The sequence below is a fragment of the Phoenix dactylifera genome, chromosome 6 (genome assembly GCF_051530095.1).
Source record: "Phoenix dactylifera cultivar Ajwa chromosome 6, Ajwa_hap1_PhDact_Kaust_v1.1, whole genome shotgun sequence".
Classification (NCBI taxonomy): domain Eukaryota; kingdom Viridiplantae; phylum Streptophyta; class Magnoliopsida; order Arecales; family Arecaceae; genus Phoenix; species Phoenix dactylifera.
The window spans coordinates 2,921,154-2,942,711 of record NC_143195.1 but is presented as its reverse complement, the minus strand read 5'-3'; the positions used below and the strand labels follow the sequence as shown (position 1 = coordinate 2,942,711).

General features: G+C 37.7%; 1 protein-coding gene across 3 annotated transcripts; it reads right to left on the bottom strand.

The window, feature by feature from the left end:
- Positions 1 to 3,904: 3,904 nt before the first annotated feature.
- LOC148703063 (uncharacterized) lies at positions 3,905 to 21,456 on the bottom strand. Of its 3 annotated transcripts, none has more exons than XM_089923798.1 (6): positions 19,371 to 21,456; positions 19,153 to 19,275; positions 17,585 to 17,860; positions 17,306 to 17,473; positions 9,027 to 9,338; positions 3,905 to 4,369 (listed from the first exon to the last, which is right to left on the bottom strand). In XM_089923798.1, the coding sequence occupies exons 1-5, from the start codon at positions 19,494 to 19,496 to the stop codon at positions 9,027 to 9,029; spliced, it is 1,005 nt and encodes a 334-aa protein (XP_089779924.1). In that variant the 5' UTR covers positions 19,497 to 21,456; the 3' UTR covers positions 3,905 to 4,369. The 3 variants fall into 3 exon arrangements, with proteins under 3 accessions (XP_089779924.1, XP_089779925.1, XP_089779923.1); XM_089923799.1 differs by having other exon boundaries at positions 3,905 to 4,351; XM_089923797.1 differs by having other exon boundaries at positions 3,905 to 4,331.
- Positions 21,457 to 21,558: the final 102 nt, after the last annotated feature.

Here is a 21,558-nt window from a genome sequence, read left to right as displayed (position 1 = left end):
GCATCTTGAAGTACAAGGTGAGGGCGGAGACCACCGAGGAGCACACATGTCTGGCCGAGGCGGGGGCGGAGGCTGCCGAGCGGGCTCGAGAAACTGAACTAAGGGTGAAGGCGGTCGAGGAGCACAGGCCGAATTGAGGGCAAAGGCAATCAAAGTCAAAGTTGAGTCAGCAGAAACCCTTGCTTTGGCCGCACATACCCAGGCCATGATCATAGAGAGGCAATTGTCCACTGTCAGGGAAGCCTACCATATTGTTGAGAAGAAAGTCGCAGAGCTTTTTGAGAAGTTGGTTCAGGCCGAGCGGAAGGCTACCAAGGCTAGGGAGGAGGCCATTTGTGCCGAGGCGAGGGTAACGAAGGCGGTCAAGGAGTACCATGCCTCAGAGTAGTTTCGAGAGGAGACCTTGGAGAATGTAGCCGACGCATTCGGAAAAGGCTTCAAGGTATGTTGAGCTCAAGCTCAGCGGCTCTTCTCGAAGATAGGCTTCTCTGGCCTCAACGACGACGGCAACAGCAGGGGTGGCGCTGATGGCGGAGGCGATGACCTCAACGTTAGTAGAGGCGGCGAGTTCTACAGTGGTGGCAGCAACAGCGAAGGCCCTAAGGAGGCCGCTGGAGCTGATCCGAGGGAATGCCCTTCTTGTCTTGGATCTTCGCCTAGCCCTAAGGAGGTCGTAGGAGCCGATCTCGGGGGATGCCCTCCTTGTCTTGGATCTTCGTCTTAATGTCGCGGATGGTGTTCGAGGACCCAAACCCCCGAGCAACGGCCTTATCGATGAGGATCTTCACAAAGATCCACATCTTGCAGGACTAGATTGGGAGCTCTTCTTCTCAACCGAAGAAAAGTGGATGCCTTGGCTGGTGACGACGGTGATGGCGAAGGCGGAGGATGAAGCCCCACCTTTTTTGCCCTTTTTGTTAGTTTTCTCTTTTTAACTCAGGTTGGCTGAGCTTGATAATTCTCATTTTGTTTGGCCTCTACTGAGGTCAATGTAAAAATTCACGACTTTAACGAGAACGAAGAATTTCCAAAGTACCTGGCTTCAATTTTTGTCTATGTTGTTTTTTCTTTGTCCGAGTTCAAGTCGCCGCTATAAGCTTCAACCTTCTCTTATAGCTCTTTTTGCTCGAATTCTACCGAGGTTGATGTATACATCGAAAGTTAATAAAAGTAAAGGAATTTCCAAAGTACCTGACTTCAACCTTTTCTTGTGTTCAACCACTTTTCGATTTGAGCTTGGGTCATCACGTCAGGTTTTTCTTCTTGTGGAGCTTTAGCTTATCTTGGGCTCCTCGGTCAATCTTTTCAGAATTTGGCCTCCTGAGGAGTTTTGAGTGAGCTCGGTCTTTTTCATCTCCAGACTAAGGTCACAGAGGCATCTCTGGTCTATGGACCTAAAGGAATCCAAGAAGGCTCAGCCTTTAGGAGGTCGACACCTTCTTTCATCTTCGAAGTATGCTTCTGGAGGCATATCTAGGATTGGCTGCTAGAGAAAATTCAAGTGGGCTCGGTCTTCAAGAGGTCGGTGCCCCTGCTTATCTCCAGAGTATGCTTTCGATGGCATCTTTAGGATTGGCTACTAGAGAAAATCCGAGTAGGCTCGGTCTTCAGGAGGCCGGCACTTCCATTTATCTTCAGAGTATGCTCCCAAAGGTATCGCTAGGATTGGCTATCAAAGAAAATCCGAGTGGGCTCGAGCTTCAGGAGGTCGGCGCCTCTGTTCATCTCTAAAGTACACTTTCGGAGGAATTTTTAAGGTTAGCTACTAGAGAAAATCTTAGTAGGCTCGGCCTTCAGGAGGTTGGCGCCTCCGTTCATCTCTGGAGTATACTCCTGAAGGCATCTCTGGGATTAGCTACCACAGAAATCTCGAGGGGGCTCGATTTAAGAAAGTTGGCACCTCCGTTCATTTCTGAAGTATGTTCCTGAAGGCATCTCTGGGGTTGGCTACCAAAGAAAATCTATGTGGGCTCAGTCTTCAGGAGGTTGGCGCCTCCATTCATCTCTGGAGTATGCTTTCGAAGACATCTCTAGGGTTGGCTGCCAAAGAAAATCCAAATAGGCTTGGTCTTCAGGAGGTTGGCGCCTCCATTCATCTCTAGAGTATACTCTCGGAGGCATCTTTGAGTTGGTTACTAGAGAAAATCCGAGTAAATTCAATATTCAAGAGGTCGGCGCTTCCATTTATCTCCAGAGTATGCTTCCGGAGGCATCTTTAGGGTTGGTTACCAAAGAAATCTCGAGGGGGCTCGATTTAAGGAGGCCTAGGTGTCCCCGGGTTGTCTCCCTTATTGAGGCCTAAGTGTCTCTGGGTTGTTCCAAGTCGAGTTCGCTTGTCATAATTGTCTGATCTAAATACAGAGAAATAACATAAAGATTTTTTTATTAAAGATAAGCCCAGAATACAATGGATCTCACTGATAGTAGATGTACAAGTTGTCGCAGTTTCACGTCTATGGGATTGGAGCATCGTCGAGCTGCTCCAGCCTATATGTCCTTGGTTGCACTACTTTAGTCATCCAGTACGGGCCTTCCCAGTTCAAGCTCAGCTTTTCAAGTTTCTCTAGCTATGATGCTTCGGTCTTCCTTAAGACGAGGTCGCTAGGTCAGAAGAGTTTGCCTTTAGTCTTAGAGTTGTAGTACTAGGCTGTTTTTCTCTGGTACGTCACCAGGCAGACTAAGCTTGTTCTTTGGTTTCTTCCAACAGATCGAGATTAACCCAGAGCTGATCTGAGTTCATCAGATCATTGAAGCTCTCTACACTGAGTGATGGAAGCACGATCTCCAGTGAGATCACTGCCTCCATTCTGAAGGCGATGTTGAAGGGCGTCTCTACGATGGGAATCCAATGTGACATGTGGTATGCCCATAGGATATTGTACAGCTCCTCCGCCCCCAACATTTTTCCTCGTGACTTCATGCTGGTTGTTTCTCCTTTCGATGGATGTCGATGTCGCTGGGGCTGGGTATCCTTCCTCTAGTGCCAAGCTGTTGCTGCTAGATTCGAGCTAAGGTCGGAGTGCAACTTGGACGACCCTGAGGTCGACTGAAGATGAGTAGCCAAGGTGCGCGCGGGGGAGGGGGGGTGGTTGGTCCTTCGAATGTGGCCTGCAAAAAGTCTGCTTGCGGAGAGTTTCAAGCAAGGGACCTTTTGATGCCTAAGTCAGAATAACAAGGCAACAACATAAAAAGGAAGAGAATTTCAGTAAAGTATGGTCTTTGTGAGTAATGCATGCGTACCTGAGGTCCCCAGGCCGCCTCTTTATATAAGGAAGCCCATTTTATAGTTATCTAGCCTGATGTGGCGTGCAATGATGGTCAGATAACGGTCGGTAGTACGATCGAGGCGTGGGTGCCAGTCCGTGTGGATGGTGGGCAACGCTAGAGGAGCATTGGCCATGACATTACCACGACTATGAGCTACCAAAGTTGTCGGTTGTTGGGATTGTTAGTCCTTATTGGCATGTGCTGATTGTTTTCTTTGGCTGATGGCTCCTCGGCCGGGGCTGAGGTAGTTCACTTCGGTTAGTCAGCTGCTCAGCTGGGGTTAAGGTTGTTCTCCTCAGCTTAGGACCGAGGTAAAAAGGGTAGGTTTGGCTCGAGATTGAGGTGTCCAATATTCCCCCCCAATAATGTCAATGGTGAAAGGATCAGAAATATAATTCCTTTTCAAAATTATTTTAGTTTAACCATCTCTATTTTTTGGTGTAAATGAATCTGTGAATCATTTACAGGAAACCATATAACTCAAGACATGTAAGGATAATTCATGACAGTTCCTTCCCATGCCCATCTGAAACCTGAAGGAAATATAATAGAAAGCTCACTAGCATCAGATTGCCCGTCTATCTCTTAAAATTGAAGCCCAGATTAACAAAGAAAAATCAATATTTGGGACATGGCAGAATAAATTTCAGATTACATCTTCCATTACCTGAAAGGTCAGCAGTTCTGCTCTTGTAAGTATCGAAATTGTTTTCACATGGAGCAACAAGTCAAACTTAGATGGCATAATTAACACAGAATTTTGTTATGGATGACTATATTACATGAAGCCTGAAGCAGTATAATGGAACTGCCACCATGAAATTTGATGGTAAAGCATAGGTTTCAGTGAGGTACATGACTAAAGGAGGAAGTATGATGTGATTTGCCACAGAATGATGCAGGAAAAGAATCTACAAGCACAGGATGCCCACCTCCATGTTATTGTGGATCTCCTCCAAGCAGATCAGATAAACCATTCGTACATGATGTTCAGTTTGTCCATCAGGCGGAGATTCTTTCACCACACCCACAGGCCAAGTTGTTTGACAGGCTTGCTACTTAAGCTGGTGTTCAACAGGAGCTTCTGTTATAAGATTGACAACTTGATACCATGGCAGACAAAATTGAAGCCCTCTAAGAGATCAGCCAAAGAGTCTTTGGATAATAATTTTTAAAAAAACTTAATTCTAGAGATGTAATGATGATAAACCTAACAAATAAAATTCCCCCCCCCCCCTTAAAACTTATGTGGGGGGCAGTTTTGGCCAAAGAGCTCTGTATATATGCAGCAATGGTGATAATATTTGTTGTCCATTATGTGTGCATGTGTTTAAATGCATGTCAAACAGACTTGAGAATTATGATGATATTCAGATGGGATCATGCAAATAATACTCTGAAATGATGTGTCTCTACTTACCTGATGGCCATTGATATGAAAAATCAACTAGTAGTTTCCATTAGCTAATTTGAATATTCTCAGAACTTCATTGCAGATTCAACACAGTTATTAAATGGTTTAACTTCTCTCTATGTCACCTTAGGTTGATCCCATTTTTTTACTTTTTCTGCAAAGAGAATCATCATCTGAACTGAGGGTAAAACCTTTCTAAGAAATCTTGTTAAGCTTAATTATGCTTAAAAACAATATCAAAGCCAAGTGATCATTGTCCACTATGAAACTACTATCAAATGCTTACTGCATTTGATCACTGACTTCTGTTTGACTGGTGATACATTGTATAATCTAATGGGAATTAATAAATTCTATCGATATTACTCATAAACAAAGTTTGCCGCTTCGTGTTTGCAATTAGAAGCCTAATTACTGCAACAACCCCTGTATACACACGGCCAGTCATTTTGACCTCTACTTGCTAGGTTAGTATTCCTCTTGGAAAATCCTCTTCCTTTTCTCTGTGCCTTATAAAGTTATACTTTTTTGAGCTAACCTACTAACTTCAGTATAAATATTAGGGACTCAGTTGTTTTCCAACTTCTGCCTATTTGCATCAAGCTGATACATGAGATATATCTATATTCTTTAATTTGAACAAGAAACAAAAGTCCTATCTAGTTCCTTCCCTGCTCATGTCCTGCTCTGCTCCCACCCCCACCCTAATCCACATTATACTGTGGTCTGTTCTGCTCAAGACTACAAGATCATTCCATGTAGAAAGCAATAGTTAAGTAATAATATCTTATCTTATGCTTTTTTTTTGTAGAAATATCTTGTGCTTTTGTTACTTGGGTTCTTTGATACCGTGTTACTGCTACTATTGTTTCCCAAATGTCTCTTGTATAACAACATTTACACTTGAATGTTGTTGTTGTTGTTGTGCCCAAATGCTTCCTGCCTATCAACATTCACACCAACAACTGAAAGTCAGAGGTCAGCTTCTTTATCGAATGTGGTCTGCATATCTGCTTTATTCTCTGGCTTGTGGTTCTGTAATTTCTAAATGATGAAGTTTGACATGGCACCAAACCACCAGCCCCCTATAGCTACATTGAGACAAATGGCACACTCTCTTGGCATACATTATGTAGCATAAAAGTGATCATGATGAGATGGCTTAAGTTGGAAGTTCTGACAACCAAAGAGCAGAAAAAGTACTGAACCACCACATGCAAACTTGCAAACTAATCTTGTCCAAGATGATAGTGCTCGCATGGTCATCAAGATATTTTCTTATCCTGGAATGGGTGAACAGATATTAGACATATGTATTTATTATACATTTAGTTTGGATTGCTTGACAACATATCTATAAGCAATGCTCATCAAGCATAGGAACAATCATTTTTAAATTACTGATCACCATTGACTTTTTGTGGATCAAGAAGTAGGCCAGAATATTTATATGATTGCAAGAACAGTATATGCTTTAATATGATGTATTTCATTCATATTATCTATAATGGAACATGAAACACATAATACATACATTTATCTTCATACTTAATATATATTTCTATAATCAACTAAGTGTTCAAATCTACTTTATAAAGCAATCGGATGTCTCATGATTTGATATTCTAACGACTCACTACTTTTATCTTTCATATTTTTTCTTTAAAAGAATCTTTATTTTTGGCAAGTAAAAAATGATCTTCCAATATTTGTAAGATATTGCAGAAAAAGAAAAAATTTTAACTTGAGAACTATAAGCTAGCTTATTCTTTATGTGTTGAAAGTTTTTTCAAAGTCATGGTGATCAAGGTCCACCAAACCGGAACCAGGACCTGTACCGGTCAGTGGCCAGTATGAGTCGGTACTGTACTGTGTGTCGATATGGGTAGGGCGTGCCAGTTCTGTACCGACACGCCAATTTTGTTTGGATGTTTCAAGAATTTTTAATTGGTAATCACTCATTTTGAACTTTTTCAATGATTTTAAGTTTAATTTGATGTTTGTTTTGATTTTTTTTGGTATTTTTGATGTTTTATGATGTTCTATGATCCCGATTTAACATAAATGATGCATCTTATTGTTTTAAAATTATATAAATCATAAAATTATTACCGAGATGTTGCATGTTACAAAGAACAACATAAAATATCCTCAAATCAAGTACTGACATAAAAATTATAAAATAATATAATCAATTATATGCATTTAAAGTAGAACAAACATACCGATATCTAAAATCGGATCGAGTAGCTATTGCCTCTCGTAGATATCTGGATCATCAGCATAGTTACAAAGCACATCAGCCCACCCTTCTAACCAAGCAGCATTGTAGTCAAATCATAAAATTATTACTTAGATGTTGCATGTTACAAAGAACAACATAAAATATCCTCAAATCAAGTACTGACATAAAAATTATAAAATCATATAATCAATTACATGCATTTAAAGTAGAACAAACATACCGATATCTAAAATTGGATCGAGTAGCTATGCCTCTCGTAGATATTTGGATCATTAGCATAGTTACGAGGCACATCAGCCCACCCTTCTAACCAAGCAACATTGTAGTCTTGGTTAGAAGGGTAGGCTGATGTACCTCCTGACTATCCTGATGATCTGAATATCTACAAGAGGCATAGCCACTCGATCCGATCTTAGATATCGGTATACTTTAAATGTATGTAATTGATTGTATTATTTTTTAATTTTTACGTCACTACTTAATTTAACGATATTTTATGTTGTTCCTTATAGCATGTAACACCTCACTAATGATTTTAGAATTTGTATCATTTTAAAATAATAAGATGCATCATTTACGTTAAACCAGGATCATAGAAACATCAAAAATTATTAAAAAAATATCAAAAAAATATCAAATTAGACTTAATATCATTGAGAAACTTCAAAAAGAGTGATTACCAATTAAATTTTTTTGAAAACTACAAAAAAAAATGGGTGTGCCGATACAGAACCAACACATGGTATGATATCGAACCGATACTGACCCATACCGGCCGCTGACCAGTATCGATCCTGGTACGGGTTCGACCGACCTTGGTTCGACTACACACTAAACACTACATTTTTGGTAAAAGATTTAACAATTCAAAGTCAAGCACATTAACTTTGTAATCGTGATATGTTTATTTAATGAAATTTTTTCTTTGGTGGGATTTATTGATGTTTCAAATTTTCTTCTGATAATTTCCTAAATAAAATCCACATAATTTGAAGCTTGTAATATTTCTTAAAGATTCTCTTTAGAAAAACCCTATCTAAATCACAATATTTCAATCGTAGTTACGGCAACTGCCTTTAATCAAGGTTCAATCAAGCATACTCAAATTGGCTGGCCCTTGATCTATTTCTGTTCAACTGCATTTTAAATATATGGGATAGCCTAGGTGATTCCACCAATGATCAGGTAAGTTTGCGTTCTGCTTAACACATATCTATAATGATCCTAAAAAAAAATTTCTTTTCAAAATTTCTCCAGACACGCAACAATGGTATGTCATATTGGCCCAAACCGGATGGTACGGAGCATACCATACTGTACCGCCGATTCGATATTGGTGCCTAGAATGGATGGCGTACAGACACTCGGTACGCCAAAAAAAATTTGTACCGTACCATTCCGACGCTATCTAGTGTAGCACCAGTATGAGATCCGGTATCAAGACGGTGAACCTTGCACACAACCATAAATTCTTCACAAGTCTTAGAAAAGAATTGAACTTTATAGATTTGATGCATCAATACTTTTCAATAATGAAATATGGAAGCAACTACAAATAAAGACAACCTATTTATAGTAATGTACATTTTAGAAACTCTGACTGCCCTTAATCAAGGTTTAATCAAGCATACACAGACTAATTAGCCCTTGATCCATTTCTATTTAACTGCATTTAAAAGATTGTTGGGGTAGCCTAGGTGATTCCATCAGACAAATGATAAATTTATCTTTTGATTGACATGTTTCTTCAATGATCAGAAGTTTTCTTCCTTTTCAAAATTTCCCAAGATTTAATTAAGCATACACAGACTAATTAGCCCTTGATCCATTTCTATTTAACTGCATTTAAAAGATTGTTGGGGTAGCCTAGGTGATTCCATCAGACAAATGATAAATTTATCTTTTGATTGACATATTTCTTCAATGATCAGAAGTTTTCTTCCTTTTCAAAATTCCCCAAACATGCAATCACAAAATTTTCACGGGTCTTGATGAAGTAAGTACTTTTCATATAGGCTTCATAGACATGTATCTAAAACATTGTGGGATAGCCTCCATAGATCATAAAAAATAGACATTTCCAAACAGAAGAATTTGTACCTATTCCTGTAGATTTTTGTGGTTTTCATCAGTAGAAGAGAAGAATCCCAGTTTATCAGTCGGAATACAAGGAGCTTCATTACCACCATAATCATTGTCATCACCTAACTCACTCTGCATTTTTTCCAATGGAGATGAAAAGTCCAAGCACATTCCATGTATGACTTGCTCGTAAGATGCTGATAGGTCTTGAGATGTCAGTTGGTGATACTCCACAAGCTGATGAAGGCACTGGTTCTCTCTCATCGGGTTAGCATTCTCATTTGCCAATCTGGACTTCTTAGCCAACAGGGCCTCCAATTGAAGTCGCACCTATATGATGAAGGAGATGAGTCAGATGGCCCAATTAATACTACTTCATGTTTAATCATGGCATATGAGCCATTCCAAGTTACGTGCTTAACGTAGATGCAAAAATATTTCCAAAATAAGACTTGACAAGGAAATCAAGTCCCCAAAATTTGGTACCTGTCAAATTAATGCTCATCATGGGTTGTATTATGCTCAAAGATTTATTTTAAGTACTACACCACAAGCAATAAATAATGGATAATATGACAACATGCTTTTTCTTTCTCTCTGTGTGTTTTTTTTGGTAAACTAAAGCATCAGCAAATTGAAGTTGAGTGATTTTCCATGACAATTCAAGTGAATGTCAATACATTAGAGAAGTTGTAGGAGTTATATTCATTAAGCACATAGTGATAAATAAAGATGTCATTGGCACGTGGAAGGAAGATTTGAGGAGATGTGAGTACCGAGAAGTTTTTGTGCCTAAAGATTTTCAAAAGCTTGTAGTAACACCAAGATGTACTTTGGTCGCCCACATCAATTCCTAGATAAACTTTTTATGCTCCTTAATTTCATCCTTGATATATCTATGACCAGGTGATTGAAGCCCCTTAATAACCGGTAAAAAAACAAATGATATAGACAAGTATCATTTGGCATCACTTTCATTTTCTTCTATTTTCAAAACTAAAAAAATAAATATTTTATTTTATTTTTTCTAAATTTTTTAAAAATATAGACATGTTTGGTGTAGTTACTCATCTTTAAAAATATAAACATAATGATGGTGGTAGAGGTGGTGGTAGTAGGATGGAAATAATGGAGACACAAGCGATGCTTGTCGCAAAGGCAATGGTGGTACGATAAAGGTGGCAATGATGACAATGGTGGCAGTGTGTCGAAGGTGACAATGATGATAGTGGTGGCATCATGGAAGCGATGGTGGAGGCGGTGAAGATGACAATGGTTGTGTGATAGCAACAGCAATGGTGGTGGCAGAGTACCAGCGATGTGGTGGAGCCAATGATGATGGCAAGGTGGGCTTGTTAAACGGGCAGCCTTTAGTAGGGATGGTAGTGGAGGTGGAGGCAACGACCATGGTGATAGCGGAGGTAATGGCGACGATGTTGGAGGTGGTTGTAAAAGTTATTACTTTCTTATTTTTGAAAATATTGAAAGTAAGGATCTCTTACTTTCATTTTTTCTAGAAATAATGAAAGTCACTTTTGAAAAAATTGAAAATAAAAACAATAGCACCAAATATGTTTTCTGCCACAGTTTTTGTAACAATATAAAGTAAGAAATAAAAACAATGCCAAATAGGCCATAATCCTTAATCCTAAACTAGTTAGGGTTGGCTACATGAACCCTTCTCCATTCTGCTTGGTTTAGGGCCATATTTTTTCAAAGATGGTCCTTCCTTACTACTTCATCCTACATGCTTTTTGGTCTAACTCTACCCTCTTTCCTTCTACATGTATAAATCATTTCTTCGTACTGGTGCATCCCTCAACCTATGTTGGATATGTCCAAACCATCCAAGTTGTCCTCTTAATTTGCCATCAATTGGTGCTACCACTACCCTTTTACAAATAGCTTCCATTTCTTATTATATTTTTTCTTGTAATCAATCGCACATTCATCTCGACATTTCCAACTCTGCCTATGTTTTGTACATAGGAGGTCACGAGACCGGATAAAGGAGGAGCATAAAACTATAGTGACATTCTATGAACACGAATCTCATAAATAATAATTTTCAAAGCCGATAGTGTGTCAAAGTTTATTAATTATAGTTACCAAAAGACTTAATTTTCAAATGGACCTCCTCGCTCCCTGTTTCGATCCTTTATATAGCAAACGAGACATTATAGTTTATGATAAGTTAGTTTCCAAATAATTTTTTTTCCTCATTAATTTCATCCTTGATATAGGAAACAAATCTATAGCCTACGTGTTGCACCACACTTCCATTTGGAGGAACTTCCATTTTCAAATGTTATGAGGTGTTCGCCCACGCGTTTAACTGAGTAGTTCTTCCATTATTTCCATGAAATGCTTGGTCGTGCTTGCTGTCATCATTGGTTTCCAAAAGCTTTAGAACAATCTAATTATTTATATTCAAATTCTACTTGAAGTAAATAGTTAAATACATATATAAATTAAAGAAAGCATTTTAGAAGCATAATTAATTCTAGTGTAATGGATGTTTTTAATTCTTCAATGAATATGTTGATAACGATTTACAACATGCAAGAGTAACAAGTGCAGCAAAAAGTACAGCTTTTTGACCTAATTGTTAGGCCAAAATTGATAAGGTAGCTAAGAAAAATTTCATTAACTTCATAGACAGCATATCATTTCAAGCCAATGTTGAAACGCTTCCTTGTTAAAGCTATAAACATCAATATTTTTTCTTTTGGCTCCACAAAGCAAGTTTGTTTAGTAACTAATTAGGAATGCTAAGAGTGCTTTTAGCTTCCAAATGTCAATTCTCTTTTCTTAGAGCAATATGGTGGTATGAGTCACACTAGGGTTTGAATCCTAGACTTCTCCCAAGGGCAAGGCTTTAGGAGAGGGGTGCCAACCATTGGACAAAATCTTATTAGCTCCTCCCTATGGTTAAAATTTATAAATGAAAAATCTAATTGAGAAAACCACTAAATGGAGTCAAAGCATCAAAAATCACTATCTAGGATAAGCACTAGATGAAGGTTAGTGACCTGTGGAACAAATGGCTCGAGAAATTGTAACATATAATCATGAGGCCTCAAAAGAAATGGCTTCATGACCTTAAGAATGTGATGGATTTACCATTGGAAGGTGAACAAGTGGGGGTTAACATACTACTTTCTTGCTTCAGCAATTAAAGTGGAAACTGGAAAGTATATGATTATAATGTTATGCAATAGAAAGGGTTAAAGCACATATGTTTATAGTCATGATAATTCTGATATGTAAAGCAAACATAATGCATCAAATGAAGGTTATAAGTAGCATGTGCAAAAAAATCTGAGGATGAACAGATGAAACAATGATTCTTATTTGTGTTACAAGGTTAAGAAATAGCTAAAAAAATTGACTTGGCTAGGAATTGTAGAAAAGCTTTTGGAAAAGCTAGCAACACTAAAGGATGTGGCCCTTGATGCATGAGCAAGTGGCAATGATGTCAAAGGAACATATGAAAGAACACTGAATTACAAATCCTGGACAAGCCTAGATATTCTTTCCTATAGGAGTTTATAAGACCTAGTGCTATTACAAGACGAAGATTTAAACAAGTATAGATGTGCTCATACATACCGTACCCTCCCAGTAGCACCTATTATGATGCCGCATTATTAGCAACGTACAAGCGTACAATGGTGCATACTTCTATATCATCTGTTCTAGCCCAGAATCATGCTTATTGATGATACATATCAATTGAGGCCAGCATGTAGAGTATGGGCTCTTACCCTGCTTCTCCATTTTAAGCTATATAGTAGTAACTTGAAATTTTTCCCATTCTAAATGACTCAAAAACTCTTTGCCGGATGAACTTATTGTTCCATTGTTAAAAGGTTTTAAAATCCTGATTTATATATTGGACAAGATAATGATCAAAAATCAACATGTTATGTTGATCAAGGGATTTAAATAAATCATGGTACCCTAAGGTACATAACAACACTGCCTATATATGAGCTGCTCATAATTTAACAGCATTTCCACAAAACTAAAACATGTTGCATATGTACATAATTGAGGCAGTCTTTTATTACAAATAGGAACTCTATTGTCTTGTTAATATCTACACTATATTTGTTACTGCAATCAGTAAAGATATCTACGCTAGATTTCATAGATTAGTTGCAACATTTTCAAGTTTTTTAAAAAATAAGAATAAGGTATGGTATCTTATAAAGCTACTTGCAAATCTTGGTTATAGATTTCTATATTTTTTTTTGCAAGTGCATTCTAAGTGTGCACTTGATATAGCATGACAGGCATACCATGCCAGCCTGACTATCATAGGCATGATTGTGATATTTCTCAATCTAAAAGAGGCAATTAAGAAACAAGCAATCTAAATCCAGGTATTAAGGGTACATGTTGGGTAAGTTTTTCTTTTTCTTCCGAAAAAATAGGTCTCCTGCTTAAAGATAATTTGCAGCATTACACTTCTCCAAGGTTTACAATGCTATAGTCAATTAGCTGTTATATTAAAGGTCTTGTGGTTTATGTGTGAGCCCATGGAAAGTTTTCTCCATAAGAAGATGGCCTGCACCCTTGTTATGCATATACCATTCATTCCATTCCTTGACAAAATAAAAGAAAGCCTTAATTTTTCAAGAGAAAAAGGAAAAGTTCTAAACCCATGGGACGAAACGAATAACCTTAAAGTTTTCTCCATATGAAGATGGCCAGCACTTTTGTTATGCATAGACCTTTTATTCCATTCTTTGACAAAATAAAACAAAGCCTTACTTTTTCAAGAGAAAAAGGAAAAGTTCTTAACCCATAGGAGGAAACGAATAATCTTAATCATTGTATTAATACAAAACTTCAAAATTGTCTAGGAAATCAATGCAAGCCTTTAAAAGTTGATGGGAACAATTTAATCTTACTACACTTAGGACCATAATGGAATTTGTACCAAATTGATATAAATCCTCAAAGTTGAAGGGCTCCCTGCATAAAATTTAGTTTTGTTCCCCATCATGTATTGAAGCTAACCTTCAGATTCCTATATATATAATATTATCTATGCATTCTTAAAACATTCATAGCCTCATCCATAACATTTTTTTGCCTATATAAATGTCTCATAAAAGATCTTTCTTTCAAATTAAGAAGAGAATTAGGTGCACCTTTTTTTGTAAGACATCTTTAATATTCCTTATTCTTAGACAAAATCTAACAAATAACAAATATCTTTTAGAATAAATTTTGAAGCACTACCAATTAAAAATACATTGGCCAAACTTTTGGGAAAAACTTCCCAGTGTTTGAACCTAGGCCTCGTCCCAAGTGGAGAAAGAATGGTAACCTCTAGGAGAGAAGTCTAGTTCCAATCAAGAGAAAAGAAATCTTGCATATCTTATAAGTAAGGTTGTGGGTGCCCTCCAAAAATAAACTAAATAAAAAAAAATAATGTAAAATAGAAGACGGTAAGTGAAATAAAAAATACAACAAGAAAGGAAAAAACTAGGCATCAAGTCATTGATGAATATCCATGTTAAGGACTTGATCTTAGTATACTTTTCCAAGAACTATGATGAGATTCATATAAAGTTGTTGCTATGAAACATATGGGTTGTGTGGCTCCATTGTTATCTTTTCCCTCAAATAAAGATTGAAGTCAGTCCACACACTTTTAGAAGATGTTTTTGGGTTCTCTCCATTGTTCGACAAAGGCTAACATATTTCACAATAAAGCAAATTAAATATTCTCCACCTGAAAATCAAGCTAACTAGCTTTTCCATTAGTATTTTCAAAAAAAATTCACTTAAAAAAGTTTACATTTAATAATGGGAAAACAATTAGGAAAATAGTTTCATACTACTTTATAAATGCCTCAAACTTTCGAACATTCAAAATCTTGTTAACTTTTAAGACTTACAAAATCATGATAACTTTCAAATTGATTATGACTTTGTTCAGCAAATATCATTTCCAACTAACTCCAAACCTTCAACACAAAGCTAAGCATCGTTGCAGTTGCCTGATACTTGTCAAGGAGGTGATAGACTTTAATTGTCATGACTCATGGTGCATGATACAAAGAAGAGCATAAAAAGCTATTTGTCAAAACTTCTACACTTTATGCAGCATAAGTAGCTTAATTCTGATAAGGAAACTTTTCAAAACAAAAGATAAGGTCCTTCATCACTTTCTTTAATGGAAGTGCATCTTGAACTCTCTCTATCTGACTATCATAGTATTTTGCAAAGAAGTCATCTTAAATTATAGTTAGTTATACTATTGCATTGCCAATCCTATTAGACTTGATTATGTTTGCATGATATTTCTACTTTCATGAGACATCAAAATGAAAGAAACTTTTTATGACTAAAAAAATTGATACTATTGACTTGTCTCATAACCATATTAATTTCCAATAAGTTTTCATGATTCTTTCATCAGTTTCTCCAAACATAAGAATTTGCATCCATTCCTGTCGATATCCTTGAATCAATATGACTTTCAAGAAGTCAAGGTTTTCTAATTAGACTATCATGAAAGCAAAACTTGAAGAGTTACTTTCATATTCAGAAGATAAGGAACACATATGCTAGAGATACATTCAGGTCCACCACCAAAATAAAGTTGAACTTGAGCCCACCCGTGATCAACTTATAAGTAGTTCTTCTTCCACATTATTCTGGAAAATACGCTATAAAATCTGTCAAAACAGAGTTTGAATAGAATATTACTTTAAAGCTTACACTACCACATCAGGAAAGGAAAGAAACGCCATTTCTTACAAAAAAAAAAAAAGGAGCCATAGAAATTCCTGACTGCAAAAAACCAGCCGTGAGATGCTAGATAAACTACAGTGGATCAGATTGCCTATTTGATAATTATCTACTCTCAAAGGCAACACCATATTATCTTTAAATGCCTTCCTAGGTTTAACAATTGTCTGATATGTTATTACATTGATAATTATCCGGTAAAGCAATCTCCTCAAACCTTATACTAATCAATGAAAATAGTCACTTTTTCGTACTCCATTATATAAAACAGAACTTCCCACTCAAAGGATTTCCAAGAACCAATTCACTCCCCTTTCCTAGCTATGGCGCTTCATCTTTCCACCACTATATAAGAAAAGCAACAAGGTAAATATACAGTTTGAGAAAATCAATAAGGGAAGTGTTCTTCAAGTTCCTTTGTACTTGTCATATTAATTCGTAACAAAGCATCTCCTCTCTTGAAGAGCTTCTATAGTAATCCTGACCCAAAAATTTGATGCTATTTTCTTCAGGAGAAGCTTTCTTTTATCTTGACCCCATATAAATATCGGTTGCCCTGTGGTGTTACGGTCTCTATACATCTATAACTATGCAAACAGGAAAGAGGAAGGATTTTTTTTTTCCTTGCAAAGAAGAAAAAAATGAGGGAAATCCACATTGTAGGGCCTACAATTCTCAGTTCAATCTGTGCTGGAACACTTCTAATATTTATTTCCTTTCTTTTATCTTGACCCCATATAAATATAGGTTGCCTTGTGGTGTTACGGTCTCTATACATCTATAACTATGCAAATAGGAAAGAGGAAGGATTTTTTTTTCCTTGCAAAGAAGAAAAAAATGAGGGAAATCCACATTGTAGGGCTTGTAATTCTCAGTTCAATCTGTGCTGGAACACTTCTAATATTTATTTCCTTTCGTAAAATCTTTAAAGGTTATCTTTCTTCCACTTCTCTCTCATATGAGGTGAAACACAAATATGAAACATTTATTTGTACCATCTTGACATGACAGTTCGGAATTCAAATAATTAGAGTCTCAGGATTGCACGGAAGCAGAAACAGAAAGAGAATGAGCTTCTTCACTTGCTTTCTGCACGAAAGCCTGACTAGTTCACAAGAGCATTGGCTATGTAAGGTCTGTCCATTGTTAGGTAGATGAGGCTTCCGACTTCTCGTCTATTCTTCCGACACCCATATCAAGCACTTTTGATGAAGTTACATGCCAATTCTGAGGAGTCAACTCCTGTTTCAAAAAGGAACAGGAAGGGAAACGAAAGTACTCCTCCTATAGAATGAAAAATGAGAGGACTCATGCCAGAAATGCAAAGAAGTGGGGCAGGGTCATTTTGTTGGATCTGTATGATTGTATCTTATCAGACTTGTAAAATACTGCACAACCTCGAAATATTTCATGGAGTTTTTCCACGAGCATTTAATACTTCTGAGAAAGTTCAAGGGAGTGTAGAGTGTGAGGTAGTTTTTAATTATGTTATACAGGAAGCAAGAGAAGTGATCAAAAAGGAGTACCAGGAGGTCATCTTCTTCTGGTCCAACACCTTTCTCAAATCCTTCTCGAAGTCTCCTATTTTCCTCTTCCGGTATACTACATCGTTCTTGCATAAATGATAATACTGATTTTATTGTTTTCAATTCCTTTGCGACAGTAGCTGCTTTTGTTGTCAAGGACATTGCAAGCTGCAAAAATCAAAACATGGAAACAGATGAGAAAAATAAAAGAAAACGATATCGTTCTCAAGGCAAATCAGACATAAAATAGAAAAGAGTTGTAGAAGTTCTATAAGCGACATCTTTGGCCTTCTCCAGCTTCTTGCTTTTCATAACATTTGAAGAGGCCTGCTTGTCTCCCTTGTCAGGAAGTTCATCAGAACCCTCCACTGCAATCTTGTCAGAAGATTCATCAGAACTAATAGCCTCATGAGTATCAGAGCCAATCAACTCATTCTTGTTTGGAAGCTCAATGGAACCACAGTGCCTCTTTGCTTTTGGCTCCTCCTCTTCTACTCTGTGGCTTTCTCTTTGTAAAACTTTTGTTGGTGGAGTTCTAGCTAAGTCACCTACACCCTGTTATCAAGAACATGGTAATATTGCAGTACTGCTTAGAAAAGAAGCCCACATATTTCACTATCAAACTGGCAAAAGCAGCATGGCAAAATGTCTCCCTTGAGTAGAAGCTAACGACCAATTGCATGCTTATCGTTCTTATTAAGGAATTGACCCCAACAGAGAGATTTAGCTTCTCCACATCAAAGGGGAGAAGTGGAATTTCATGAGCAAAATTGGTAACAATTTGAACAGATCAGCTAGTTCCTTTTGCAAGAAGGAACCACTATCGTGCAGCCGAGACTATCCCTTTCCTTTTCAAAACAAGAAGAACAACTCAACCACTACTATTGCAAGTGCTCATATTTTGTTGTCAGTGGATGTAGACATACTGTCATGTGTATCACTGTGTGGCTCTGTGTAGCAACAACTTGTATCAATTTTTTTTCTGCTTATTGGAAATAAAAAAAAGCCTGAATGAGCATATGATGGAAGTATAAAACTTCATATTTCAGACATAAAGAACTCCAATATGGAAGATCTTAGCTCATGCTGCGGTTTGGTGTGCCTATCAGACTCATAATTCCAAAGTCTTAGTGATTTTGAACTTTAAATTATCAATAATAGCTTCTCGTTCAAAGAAATAGATTGGAGTTTTAAGCCCTATCATAGTAGTGCCACCAGATAATACCAGAATCAGCCTGAAGACTTCAAGATGAATCTAAAATCTGTGGCAGCAACAAAATGAAAAACGATCAGGGCATCAACTGCTTAATTTAGAAGTGCATACCCGATAGCAGTAGCAAAGGTCGGAATGGGAGCTGCTCTTGCTACATGATGCAAGATCATATCTATCCCACTCATAAGGTCAAATAATACTCTCAGAAAAAAAAAATTACGAAGACCTACCCAAACTGCTCTAAATGCCCAAATCACTTGTAGCACTGATGGTACCCCAATTCAGTAGGTTAAAGATGATGAGATATGAGGTACCAGGCCCTAAACAAAGCATAATTCTGTCCACTCAAACCATTAAAACCTAAATATGCAAGATCATATCTATATGGAAATTTATTCCACTCATAAGGTCAAATAATCCTCTCAGAAAAAAAATACCAAGACCTACCCGAACTGCTCTAAAAGCCCAAATCACTTGTAGCACTGATGGTACCCCAATTCAGTAGGTTAAAGATGATGAGATATGAGGTACCAGGTCCTAAACAAAGCATAATTCAGTCCACTCAAAACATTACAAAACCTGGTTTCAAAGTGAAAAGAAGAAACACCCCTGGATACTTAGCTCATAGATTTACCTGCTGGGCTACGCTCCAAGTTTTCGATAGCTGGGACACAGACGAATCAATGGAGTCCAATCCTCTGATCAGAAGCAACGAGTCTTCCCTGAGCCTCCTCCCTCGCTCTGATTCCACCCCGCACTGAAAATTTACAAGGAAAAAGAACAAAAACCTGAAATTTATTTTCTGAGACTGGAAATAGGAAAGTAGCGAAGGGATGATTGGGGAGATCATACGGCAATGGAGGAGAACTTGATCCCTTGTTTTGGCTTTCGTTCCTCCAGCATGGAATCCACCCTGTCGCCGAGCTTGCTCCAGAACCGCTCATCAGAGGACGGGCTGATCGAAGGAGCTGAATCCATGGAAGGCGAGAGAGAGAGAGAGAGAGAGAGAGAGAGAGAGAGAGAGAGAGATTGCAACGGCTAGTGAACTGAAAGTAGTGAGGAGAGCAGAGATTTTTAAATAAGGGAAGGCCGACTATTTCTAACGGTCGAACTTCCCATCTTGTTTCTCTAATTTCTCCTCGGACAATTTAGAAGGAAAAAAGAAAAACAAAAAAAATTGGCAGATGTTGCAACTTCCCTTCATTTCCTTTAAATTGGGTGGCCTAAGAGCCAACTTTCCCCTGGATCATTTGGATTCGGATCCTCTCTAGCCAGTACAAATACAGGGTAGAACTATGACTCCAACTCACAAACATAGTACTAGATGAAAACCGACCCGACCTCAATCACTAGAGCCAGACCCGACAAACAACAAGTTTGAGTATGGGTCCTAAAGCCTGACCCATTGAAACCATCCATCAGATTTGGGTTTGACATTTTTAGACCCGACCTGACCTTGAACTCGCATAATTACCCGATGTTTTATGTATGTACATCCATAAATAGATACATATTTACATACAAATAATATTGATTTTATCAAAACTATTGATATAAATTTTATTCTATAACCTAAAAGTGATATGCAAAATAAAAAGTAATAACAAGTTGAGATATATTTGGATGTTTATACTTAATTTTAAGTAAAGTATATTTTTCAAGTTTTAGTCAAACACTGTCACAGAATTAATCATCAAGTGCTTGTATTAGATTTTTATTGATAAACTTCTCAAATCATGAATAATTTTAGCTTAATTAACTCCCAAAGTATATTATTTGATACTGGATGGTATCTAGGCCCGATCTCCACCCGACCCAAGCTCGACGCATATTTGTCTACTTAAACCAGGACTCCATCCGAGATCATTTAATGACGGAAAGTAGACCCAAAATCCCAACATGTATGGGCCTAGCTTTAAGGAAACTCGGATCCTGACCCGACCTTATAGCATCCCAAGTGAGTAGCGACCAGAGAGGTCCAATCTCTGAAGTCTTTACATATGACATTCGATGGAACAATCTATGAGCAACGAACGGCCCACAAATTTATATGTTTGAGTTTTGATTTTGAAACGCTGCAGCCATCCGAATTTTAGTTGGACATCAGAAAACCTGATGGTAGAGATTGGACGTTAGAAGATCAGAAAGATGATGTCGTTTGCCAAAGATTGCCCATGTTTGATCTCTTCCTGCTTGCTTGCTCCCTGGCTGACTCTGGGATGCGTGAGTCTCCTCATCTCTTTGCCAAAGACTGCCTAAGTTCTTCCCTCTCTGAAGGTGGTGATGGTGGAGAAGATGGAGATAATACACCATGTGAAGCTTTAAGGAGCTTTCTACTCAGAAAAGAACTGATCTCCTAGATAGTTCAGAGCAAATCTAAGGCATGCATATCAGGATTTAATGGAGGACGAGGGGGTGATTATGATTTGTTCTACTCAGAAAACAAGAAGTCCCCTGGTTTGCTCTTCTGTTCCTTTCTGAATTCAAACATGATTCTGCCGAATATTGACAAGCTAGAGCATGCATCATTCTGACCCAAAATTATAGTCATGATAAGAGTATGTTCTTTGTCAGTTTGGACCTCTGATAGGTGCCCTATCAGCAGAACATGTACAAAATACTTAGTATCTCTGAGTGAGATCTAAAGCAATGCAATGTATCAGCCTTTCTAAAAGTTGATCTTAGAATTTTACTACTCCGGCCACCTGCAACTGTGCGACCAATAGACCAGGGTATCCTCAAATTTTTCAGCAGTGTAAATAAATAAGATTATCAATAACCAATATCATGACTCATCTTCTCACGTTGCCTGCATGGCTGCAGCCAAGTTAGCTGAGATTCCTTGTGACAATACCACCAGCTTGGAATGCAAGTTCCATTGCCTTGCCTGACGGTCATTGCTGTGAGACCAACATCCAACACAAATATAATGAAGTTACAATAACAAAAAAAAAAAAATCCAAACAGTGCAAAATTTAATTACATTGCCTACTCAAGGTGCTCCTGCACTGCCATCAAGCCTTGTGCATTATTTTGTACC

Bases quoted from the DNA above. Each gene is read 5' to 3' on its own strand.
- LOC148703063 (XM_089923798.1), bottom strand. From the start codon at position 19,496: ATGGATTCAGCTCCTTCGATCAGCCCGTCCTCTGATGAGCGGTTCTGG. The intron at 19,276-19,370 runs GTATGATCTCCC...GTAAATTTTCAG, and splicing joins TCAAGTTCTCCTCCATTGCC to TGCGGGGTGGAATCAGAGCG. The intron at 9,339-17,305 runs GTACTCCTTTTT...TTCATCATATAG, and splicing joins CAGAAGAAGATGACCTCCTG to GTGCGACTTCAATTGGAGGC.